The sequence below is a fragment of the Arachis hypogaea genome, chromosome 16 (assembly GCF_003086295.3).
Source record: "Arachis hypogaea cultivar Tifrunner chromosome 16, arahy.Tifrunner.gnm2.J5K5, whole genome shotgun sequence".
Classification (NCBI taxonomy): domain Eukaryota; kingdom Viridiplantae; phylum Streptophyta; class Magnoliopsida; order Fabales; family Fabaceae; genus Arachis; species Arachis hypogaea.
This window is the reverse complement of record NC_092051.1, coordinates 133,548,963-133,560,847: the sequence shown is the minus strand read 5'-3', so window position 1 is coordinate 133,560,847 and position 11,885 is coordinate 133,548,963. Positions and strand designations below refer to the sequence as shown.

Genomic DNA, 11,885 nt, shown 5'->3' with positions numbered 1-11,885 from the left:
CGGGTCTTCATCTTTGCTGGCTTCTCGGCATGGACCCAGGTTAGTGGCTTATCGTCCTCATCTTCACTGAGGGTGTGGTCTTCTTGAATTTTTGTCTCTTTTTTTTCTTCAAGTCTTCTTCGGTCTTGCCTTGCATTTTTGTTCTGAAGTTCGGTTCTTGGATTCTTCTTCTTCGATCTTGGGTTGGGTCTTGGTTTGAAGTTTGATTCCGTCTGTTATGTGCAAAATTAGTTCTGTGAAAATTTATATGTATGGTTGCTAAGGGTGAAAAGTCACTCTGTTAGGCGGAGTTTACACTGTATGGTTGCTAATGGCAGAAGCTTACTCTTATGCTAATGGTGGAAATTTGTATATTATTGGATGCTATAAGCAGAATTTGAATGTCTCCGAAGTACTTGGATTATTGGATTTGAATGTCTCTGATTCATTGAGTATTGATTTGTGTTTTTGATATGAAATTTGTGATAAAAGATAAGTGACTTCTCGTGATTATGAAATTTGTGTTTTTCCTCAAGTTAATTTTGGTTAATGTGATTTAATTGGTGTTTAGGGCAGGAACCGAAGAGGTTTTTTTAATTGGATTTGGAAGGTGAAATTTGGTTGACTTTTGGTTTAATTTGGTAACAGTGTTTATGATTGGGTTTATCTGGTTTTCATTCTTTTTGAAGTTGGTAATAGTGTGATTTCCCTTTGCTGTTTTGTAGTGTTTGTTGCCGAATGATGGTTGTTCTCTCTTGCCTCTGTTTAGTAATCTGTATTGAAATTATGTACATTTTCAATGCATATTTGTACATTTTCATTGATATTATACCTTGTGAATAAGTATCCGATTAATTATTATTCCACCGTTGTGGTTAAAATTTTTGTCTAGTTGATGATTTGTGTACCGATTTCCTTTACTTGAATTTGTAAAGTTGACTGTGTGTTATATCGGTTTGCTGCTGCCCTTTTAAGTTGCAAAATTCTTTAGGGTTTTGCAATTTCAATTGGCGGATTAGCTATGTAGGTGTTGTGGTTCTCTGTTTGTTAAATTGTTGTTGTGTAGAGGTTAAGGCTGTGTATGAATATAGCAGAAAAAAGTTATTATTTAAAAAACCAACTATTACAACTTAATAGATGGAGTGCTATGGTGGGATGGGCAAGGCAAACGGTTTGTCTCCAGATGAAAGTGAAAATGAGTTATGCCTTTCAAACAACGACGTTGTTGACGAGAATGACTTAAGAAAGGTTGAGTTGTTGTCAGATGAAGATGGTCGTGAATATGGTTACGTGACTGGGTTGACTGCAGAGGACATAATGAAAAAGGTGTTTCGAAGTGAAGAGCATGCATATGAGTTTTATGGTAGGTTAGGGAAATGCAACGGATTTGGGGTCCATAAGGGAGACTATGCAAAGGATGAAGATGGGAGTGTAGTGAGAAGGAGGTTCTTATGTAATCGGGCTGGCCTAAGGGATGGAAAACACTACAACAGACTAGACAGGAAGAGATGCCATAGGCCTGAGACACGCACGAATTGCCAGGCCCTGATGTCTGTATACCTTGATAAGGGTAGCTCGGTTTGGAAGGTTCGAAAAGTAATCCTCGAGCATAACCACGAGTTGATACCGACGGGAATGGTTCATATGATCTGAAGTTTTCGGGTGATATCGGGTTCTGCAAAGGCCCACATGAATGGAATGCATACGTATGGGTTTCCGACATCTAAGATATTGGGGTACATGGCTGGAATTGCGGGTGGTTATTCTTCTTTGGGTTTTACCAAGAAAGACGCATATAACTATATGGATCGGTCGAAGCGTGCAAAGGTGGTTGATGGAGACATGAACGCTGCTATAGTATACCTGGAAGGCAAGGCAGCTGCTGATCCCATGTCTATGGCCCGGTACAATTTGACTGATGAAGGTATGTTGGGAAACATGCTCTGGGCAGATGGTCCTAGCAGGGTTGATTTTCAACACTTTGGAGACGTAGTTGCATTCGATTCGACGTATAAGAAGAACAAGTACAATAGACCCCTTGTCATATTCTTAGGTTCAAACAATCACAAGCAAACAACAATTTTTGGTTTCGGTTTGGTTTTAGATGAGACAATCAGTTCATACAAGTGGATGTTGGAGAACTTGTTAGAAGTCATGTGTGGGAAGCTGCCCTCTGTAGTCGTTACCGATGGAGATGAATCAATGATTGCTGCAGTTAGGGAGGTGTTGCCCCGGGCAACCCATAGGTTGTGTGCATGGCATCTGCAGAAGAATGTGACCTCGAACAGCAACGAGCAGATGTTCCGTGATGTCTTTGCCAAGTGGTTGTATGCTGACATGGAGGTTGAAGAGTTTGAGTGTGAATGGGCACAGGTTGCTGAACAGTATGGGTTACTTAGGCGTTACAATTGTATGAAAAGAGGAAGATGTGGGCAAATGCGTACTTGCATCGCAAGTTTTGCGCTGGGTTTCGCACGACGTCTCGGTGTGAGGGCATCAATTCCCATCTTAAAAAATTTCTGTCGTCTAGGCACACTATTCTAGAGCTTGTGCAAAACCTGGAGCTACTAGTACGGGAGTACCGGAACAATGAGCTGGTTGCACAGTTCAGTTCAATTTACGGTATTCCCGTTATGATGACCCGTCTTGATCCTATCGAACAGTTTGCTGCATCGGTGTACACGAAGGTCATATTCACACAAGTGAAGAAGGAGATTGAGTCTATCTCGATCGTTAACTTCGTAAGCAAACGAAGGGTCTCAACAACCATGGTGTACACGGTTGAGGAGTATGGATTCCCCGGGCAGAATGTGGTGGCATTGTACGATCGAAAAAGAGGTAGGTTGGTATGTCGATGTGGATTTTGGGAGAAAGAAGGTTTTCCTTGCAGGCATATGTTTTTTGTCATGAAGCACGAGCACATAAAAAGAATTCCCGAAAGCTTGATTTTGAGCCGATGGAGGAAGGATGTGAAGACAGTCAACGAATACATTGAGAAGACGGGACTAGAGGATGAGCGGGGTTTCTTGTTGAGACATGGAGCCCTGCATGCTGCTTCGCAGTGGATGTTGTTCGTCGGATAAAAAAAAAACGATTTGTATAAGAAATGCATGAGCGGGATCAGGCAGATCTGCTATGATCTAGAAGCCCGCAGTGGCAATGACACGATGGATAGGAGTCCGAATGCTGCCGGTGCTGTTCGGGATCCAACCGTTGTGCGCACCAAAGGGGCACCCAGCACACGGGGACACAAAGGTAAAAAAAGAAAGTGCACGAGATGCAGGAAAACTGGGCACACAAAGCGGAGGTGCACGGAACCACAAAAAATGTCAACCTCGACACGATATAAACACTGTCCCAAGAAGGAAACGAGCGTTAGCAAACTCGAGGTAAACACTTGGTTGCAAACCCTATATTCACTACTTAATTAGTTTTACCTCATTAAGTAAGCAATTTTATATCAATTTTGTTGTCATGTAGGTTGTTTCTCCGGACTTTGACGTGCACGCTGATCAAGGCAAATAGTTAGAAGAGGGAGATGATTGTCGTATTGAGCAAGATGGCGGAGCTAACGACAGATGGGACCATGTAATAGGCACAGCGCAAAGCCAAACCAGGAACATGCGCGGAGTGGCTAACACCGTCGACTGGAACATAGAGGTAATCGACTTGTGGCTTGGTAATCTCTCTTTTGATTGTTCCTCGTGTTCTGATTTCTCCATCCATAGAACATGCTTTGTGGCAGATATTGTGTTTGGGAATTTCTTGATATTTTATTTCATGGCGCTGTTTGTATTATGAGTTTATGGGTATGGAGCTTGCAAATTAGCTGCATGTACTTGATTTTGTTATAGTCATCGTGGAGTAGAAGTAATTACTATGATTCATTGATCTTGGATGAGTTTGGATTAATGTGAGGTTCTTCGTTGTAGGTGTTGAAAATATTGCGGTTGTTACAAGATCGCTGTTGAAGGTATCGAGCACATGGTGTTCTTTGTATGGATGGAAAAATGTTTTATACGTTACCAACTTTTTAAGGGTTCTAAATTTCCTTTGTTTGTATTCCGTTAATCTGGCTGATGCCCGGAATCGTGCAGCTGCATCCAAGTTAGCATGAAAAGTAAATTATGGTGTTGTTATACCTATATATATTGGATGAAATACTTTTGCAGTTGAGGGCATGTTGAAAGACAGCAGCATCTCTATTTGTTAGCCACGCAATTTATAAATTTATTTCAATTTTCCTGTTCCCACTTTTCATTGCATTTTAAGGCTAAAGAAATATCAGATGATTTACGATCTCTCAGGTCCAGGAATTTGTATCTTCAGGCATTGGCAGCGCAATGTAACCCATCGAGAGAAATATAAGTTTTCATACATTTGTCTCAACCATGAACATGCATGCACTAAAGTTAAGTTCGCCCAGTTGGAGTATTACAATTTCACCTTCATTTAGTTATCTTTTCTTACTGTACTAGTAAACATTTCTCGAGTGTTAGTTAATTCCAATTCTCGAGTATAAGTTATTTCCATTATTGACATGACATGTGTTTTCTAAGTTTGGTTTACAAGATATTCCTAACTGTATACCAAGATCTTGTATAGGTAAAAAATGTTATAGAGTAATTCAAAGGTTTCTTTATTAAGTAAAAAACAACGACAATTAAAAATTTTAAAAACTTTAGTTACATATTGTCTTGAAAGAGAATTAGTTAAGTTTATTAGTTCTAACATGTAACATATACAATTAAAAGTTTAACGATAATCCAAAACTTTGATATATTTATAAATACTAACATAATTAACGCTTAACTAAATTAGATATCCCGGCTAGATATGTAGGGGTGTTGTGTAAAAGGTTTCATTGATATTAGTCAAGGCAGGTGATTTAAAATCCATCACAATTTAGGAACCCTTCTAATGGGTTCAGGCCATCAGTGTGGCACATCTTTTCAATTTAATTACCAACTTTGGTAGCCCAAAATAAAATACCCCTAAACTGCATGCAACATAACAAAATCAAAAGGTTGCATGCAATGATAGAAGGAATATTTGGAACAAGAATAACACGTCAGGAGAACGAAGTTCGTCCCCACGCTTGAGGAGTTTTCAAAAAATAACAACCCTCTACTACGTTAACTTAGATGGTTAGGCTTTGGCTGCTCATGCTGCCGGCTGCTGCATCCTCTTGCCCGCCATCCTTCGCGTCACATCCATCGCTGTCGAGGTAGCTCTTCACTGAGTTATCCCAAAAATATCCAGCCTTCTGACATACCTCCTTCCTCTTAGGGTTCGACTTCGACATAACCAGATCCACGGCCAACCTCATCCGAGTTTCATCATCAACCCTCTACAAACAATAAAATGAGCCACTGTGTTATTTCCATACAGGTTCAAAGCTTTAGGGCTTTTTCAAAACATATTGCATCACAGAATGAAATATAAGTCACAAGATCACATAAACCCACGCCATAGTGGCCAGGAAGCAAAATGCAGTCAGGTTAAAAGAACACCTATACATACCTCCAAGTCAAAGAATCCCCATAGGTGTGACAGCTCCATCCATTGGGCAACCCAGATGCCACAATCATTGGAGTTTGGTGCTTGTTGACCCGTCGCAGGCTCTAAAAACTTGAAATTCGTGACTTGTGGTGGTTTGATTTCTGGCCTCTCATAGAACTTTCCTTCTCGCAGCAATTGTTGAATGTACCTGGCCTGCAATGCCAAATAGACATGAGACTCAAGTATAGTAAAATTAAAGGATGTTGGTCATCTTTATTAAGTATCACAAAAGGGATTGTGACACGGTCAAACTACCACAAAATACATCTGGTTGATCCTGGCGGCACGCGTGTTTTGTGACTTGAGAGAGTCTAGATAAATCAGGGATTCATTCTGGATATCGATGATCATTAGATACCAATGACGATTTAAGTGCATCGGTACAAAGATCTGCGGGAAAAAAATAGTTTAACATTCGGCAGGGACATCTATAGATGGATGAAACCACAAGTCCATAGTCCTTTGGAATACAGGGGTATACCTTCGTGAGATCATCAGCCCGGCCCATGTAGTGTTCTCTGATGAAGGACAATGTCTCCTGGCAGAATGCGACAGGTCAGGGCCACCTGCTGCAATATCAATGTTGTCCGTTAGTTTCCATATTGGCACTCGTGATTACAATATACATAAGAGAAGTTGAAGTTGTTGGTAAAGGGTTGCTAAAACATCGTTTAAAAACTTAATATAGTTGAGCATGGTTAAAATAAATTCGGGCGGACAGATGACATCTTTCGGTGTTGAGGCAACATACTGCAAATGTCGTTGGAAGCCACCAGATGCGCCTATCTGCTCGCTCATCAGTCAGCATAGTAGCCAGCAGAGTCAGCACCTGCACATAGCGTCACAGGTGACGTAAAAAGTTATTGTTAAAACAAAGCTTATGAATACAACTGATTAAACTAAGACAAATAAGAGTGAGCCGACTAAATGGTAGTTCCGAATACTTTACATCGTCCACAACTTCCTCTCCAGATCGCAACGTCCACAAAGCTTGCCTGTCTCCCTGGCAATGTTCATTGGGGATCAGCACCTCCCTGCAAGGTTCCATCAAGCGAAATTGGAATCAAAGAAACAAAACTGTAGCAAAGAATAGTTGGAAAATATAGCAGCAAAGCAAAAGGGAATAAATTTATTGGGACTTCAACGTAAAACTAGGAATGTGTGAAACACATTACAACAAATTATTCATTCTGGTTATTTGTAATGCATGGTTTTGGTAATTATTATATAGCAAGTAGTTTTCCGTTGGACTTGATGAATCTTTTAATTTTTAATGGAGTTGGAAATTTGAATGGAAAGGATCAACCAAAATTCTAATTTTTTTGGGCTGCAGTATATGTAGTTTGAAAACGGGCCTAAGGCCTTCCTTTAATTTTCCATTTCTTACAGAACTTGAATTTTTGGTGGGCTAAACACGCATGCTTCTTTGAGTTTGCCACAAATCGAAAAATAAATGGGTTTGGGGGGTGGGGGAGCAGTTGTACTAAACTTTATGGGATTGAGCAAAAAAGGGAAAACTTTGGTGAGGAGCCATGCACAAAGATATGGATGTTACCAACTAATAAAACCTTAAAGTAATTAGCCAATAAGAAATACACAGTGCTAAACATATGGCTTATCGTGATACTTCATGAAAGAATCAAATTAATGATCTATCATCAGGAATGAAATCACGAAGTTAACATGCATACGGTGATGGCTAAAGCACCTTTACAAACCACAAGGACATGCAAGTAACAAGTGCAAAAATCAAACTTTTAAAGTAAGTTGAAGAATGAGGGAACGTACTTCATCGACAGCTTCCGACCGAAGACGTACGCAGCGATCGCTAACTCAACAGTCATAAAGTTGACACCGGCGGGAGGGCGGAACACAACCTCAATACACTGCACAGGTTTCCGGCATGATATGTTATTTCTCCCACTCATAAATGTCGTGTAAACAACACAAAGGCGGGAACCAAGGAAGGTTATAGGACTTACGTGCGGGAGGTCTCCACCGTCCATGAAGCCCGGTGCACCAACTCGATAAAAGAGAGGGACTTCCTTACCAGCGTTGGCGCGAATGGGGTATGGACTGGAGTCATTGCCAGAAACGAACTCTAGCCGCCGCTACAAAAAAAATTTCAAATGATTCCGGGAAACAAAGAAGCATTAGCTCGTGATAAAAAAAACTATACATGTTAAGAACCTCCAAATAATACAGTGTTCATGTGAGAGACCATCAGTGAAGAGGTTGCAGCATTGCTACCTTGAGTGGTTGTTGCTTCACAGTGGTAGACTGTGCTACTGGCCTTGTACCATTGTTGTTGTCAGTATTTTCTGCACCGATCTTGGCTATTATAGCATCGACATCGTTGGTTAAAGCCACCTCGTCGACATCGTCTGAGGCCAGCTTCGGCTTTCGGTGCCACTCCATCTTTTGTTTCTTTGCATCGTGAATAGCAACACCTTTAGTTGAACCATACCTCTCTTGGTGCGTTAGCGGCCTTTCTCGTCCTTTTGCATATTCCGACCACAGTATCTCTAGTAGGGTTCCGTGACCGTCAACAGTACGCTTAAGCTTCTTAATCTCCCCTGCCTGGGTCTCAACTATAGACCTAGTTGCTCCATCAGATCCGAGCAAAATCTGGAAACCCAAAGAAAACAAATGTCATACAAAAAAATATACACACGGTTGAAAGATAAAATTACCAAGAGAGGTCCATTTGGAAATGATCCTTATGCAACCCACCTCACGAACTTTGTTGAAGACGTCGACGACAGGATCATCTGATGTGGAAAATGCCTCCTCGGTCACAGCCGGCATCTGCTTTGCCTCTTCCACACTGGAGTCATCTTTCGAGGTCACAGGAGGACCCCCAACCTTCTGCACAGTAGCCTTCCCCTTGTTTTTCATGTCTGCCTCCAACGACCCAGAGCAAAGAAGATTGCATCAACGTACTTGGCGCCAAGTTTACACGGTCCAAATAATGAGATTCTCAGATGCAGTATCTTGGAGATATGAAATACCTCATAAAGAAAACGTTGAAGTAATGGGCTTGTAGATGATAGGGCCCAATTGTTGTAAGTTCATGAAAAGAAAGGCTTGGAGTACTACAGAAAATTCACAGTCTAAAAGAAGCACACGGTAGGATTAGACAGCAAAAAGCACTAAAGGATAAAAGGAGGTCCATTTTAGAGAGAGAGGGTTTGAGAAGTAGGATTTTTGCTTCGCACACATTCCGAGGTATTGAATATGTGATGTTGCTTCCAAAACACCCTCTCCTACTGCAACACTCAACCCTACAAAAGATTGATTGATTGAATGCAAATGTCATCCATCAAGCCCACCTTGCAGGGCCGACTAAAAACCTATATGTGCATCAGCTTGCGACTACATCTACTGCCACCACATTATCAATTTTTGGTCCGTTAGTTTATTTGTAAATTAGTCAACAGAACCACAAAATTATGGCACCGTGATTTCTGCCTTTTGAGTTTAACGCTGGTAATTATGGAACAAGTTGGATCCAAGGATCTAGTAGACATTAACATATCTTAGGTTGGAAAAAATGTTGAGGCTGAAGCAACCTCTTAGAAAATACTAATTTCTTTTGAGCAAACAATTTTTCATTAGTATACCAACATGAAAGAGTTCACTGGTCAGAATGGAATATTTTGTTATTAGGCAAAAAATAAGAGATCCTCTTTTGTTCCACTCCTTTGGATATTACTTGTGCAACGACTTGGATATAAATTATCATGATAACACTTGTAGCTAACCCCAGAATGAAATGGCATAAAATTAACGACTAGATTTAATATAAGTCATTACGCAAAGCATGAACAACACAGCAACAGTAATATCAGTCTCAATCGGATATTTACCAGCCACCCAATAAGTCTAGCCAGCAATGAAACATTAACAAAATACAGCCAAATTACTAGTTCTAAAATACACTAACATAGAAATCCCAAAGGCTGGAATACCTCCATCCAAAACATGCATTACATCCTCGAGCATGCAACCTATTCCTCTAACATCTCCCCAAACATTTCAATTTGTCCAGAAAGTTCCTCATTTTCTTTTTCTAGTATACGAATTCGCTTCCATAATCTACCCACTTCCTCGGCCCTTGACTGATTCAAACTTTCTTTGACCCGGCTCAAGATACGATAGTTGTAATCATGAATGGTATAACCAGTAGCAACAAGAATTTTATCTAGCATTGTGAACAAAACTTCTTGACGAGCAACACGTTCCTCATAACACAAAGGACCATGAGCCACGAGATCTATACCTCTGCTATTGTGAGGCAGGACCACGGTAAATCCGAACAACACACGCTCATCGTTCGTGTTGATTTCCTGAGGAACAAAAAGCGGAGAACCTATTTGAAAAAATGAACACGCCCTCATCAACATCAACTCCATATCTTCCAGATACACAAAACGGTCATCTGTCCCCGTATCCTTATCTGCACGAGCCAAACCAATTTATTATTTTATAATAAATTAAAATCTACATCATTACCAAAACTCTGCATTTACAGGAGTGCTACATGAAAAAAACCGATTCAAAATTAAAAAATATAAAAATTATCCTCGTGCTCACCAGTCACTCCAGTGGGGTTGCTCCCACCACTACCATCTCCACAGTCCAAATTCTCAGCAGCCATGACGACGGAAGAAATTTTCTGAGATGAACGGAGTGAATAGAAAGCACCTTCTAGCAATTTTGACGGTCTTCTTCTCAACGGTTGAGCATGTGGTGTTGGCCGACGAGCAGGAGGAGATGTGGCACTACGCAGCCAAGCCAAGGCTTCCGACAGATCATGGAAGCCACGGTGTTCATTGTTCCGGAACCCGTTCACCTGATGCTCGCATTCCTCCCATGATTTGTAAATGCCTGGGACACGTCCTCTTCGAACAGCATAGAAAGGAAAACGACCAGCTTCGGTCGCCATGAGCATTAACACATGCAACGGTTGAGGTATCTTCGAAGATTACAGAGAAAACCAAGAGTACTGACACCACTATGAAAAGTATGAGAAAGGCGTTTTATACTTCATAAGAATGAGGAAAGTATTTTATACTTCTTTTTATCCATTACCACCCCTCCCCCTCCCACCGGCCTAAAGAAAATAAAAGTGAATCCAAATGCACATGTTACTTTAAACAAATTATATTCACATAAAATGAAAAAATGATTTTTTTTTAAATTGTTTGTTTACTCACATTTAAAAATATGTGTTATGAAATATAAATTAATAAAAAATTATAGATAAGAAATACGACGACTGAATCAGCAAGTAAATTAAGAAATAAATTTTTAAATTTAGAAAAAGGAAAATATTTTAAAAATATTAAACAAACACTCAATCCAGTAAAATTTATTACGTTCTCAAAATACAAAAGTTTTAAAATGACAACTACAGAGGAACAAAAACATAATATTTTATATTTATAACTAATAATGAAAATAAGAAAATATAAACAAAAACATATAAATATATGTTTTTATATTTGTATAGTTTATTATAGTTAATTAACGATAAGATAATCAGAATTTAACAAAAATCAAATATGTGAAATTCTCTATATTCACTTGCATTTAATTTCATTAAAATCGCGACTCGTTTTTTTAGAGAAATACATAACTTTGTATTTATTTTTTGGCCTTTCCTGTGTGCAAGAAAATTATACTTGTCTCTAGAATTGTCAACCAATCACACCTTAATCATTTGGTTATTATTTTATGATATAAAATCATACAAAAAATATTAGACAGTGAATACCTCATGTAATTTTAACCAATTCTTAACGTAACTTGGATACATGATGCAACTACTACTCAATTGAATAGGAAAATAAGATATTTGCTTTCTTTTCCATTATATTTGTTTCTTTTTTCTTTATAAAAACCAATACATATGAATTAAAAACTGTATCAAGGACCATGATAACATGTTACTTTCTTGAAACAGTAATAAAAAAAAATTAAGAATCCTCAACTTTATTCATTAGATAGGTAATCATTATATGTAGTAACTTATATTTCCAACAAATGTCATTCTCAAAATAAAAATACATGCTGTTCACCCCCAAACTTGTCCACTCTATACTTTCATCGTGATTTGTGCAATTGAAAAGCTTCTAATGTCCTCTTTGACTCTTTTGATAACCCATCCAAATCTCCTCATTTTTTTGTGAGACCTAATCTCTTCTACTTGAACTCACAGTATATACTAGATGCATCATTATAACAACCCAAAACCTCCCACAGATAAAGATAATAATAATAATAATAATAATAATAATAATAATAATAATAATAATAATAATATCGTAATTAAAATAATA

At 39.0% G+C, this 11,885-nt stretch overlaps 1 protein-coding gene across 1 annotated transcript; it reads left to right on the top strand.

Moving 5' to 3' along the window:
• Positions 1-1,719: 1,719 nt before the first annotated feature.
• LOC112757602 (protein FAR1-RELATED SEQUENCE 5-like) lies at positions 1,720-3,062 on the top strand. Its single transcript, XM_025806157.1, has 2 exons — positions 1,720-2,363; positions 2,510-3,062. The coding sequence occupies exons 1-2, from the start codon at positions 1,720-1,722 to the stop codon at positions 3,060-3,062; spliced, it is 1,197 nt and encodes a 398-aa protein (XP_025661942.1).
• Positions 3,063-11,885: the final 8,823 nt, after the last annotated feature.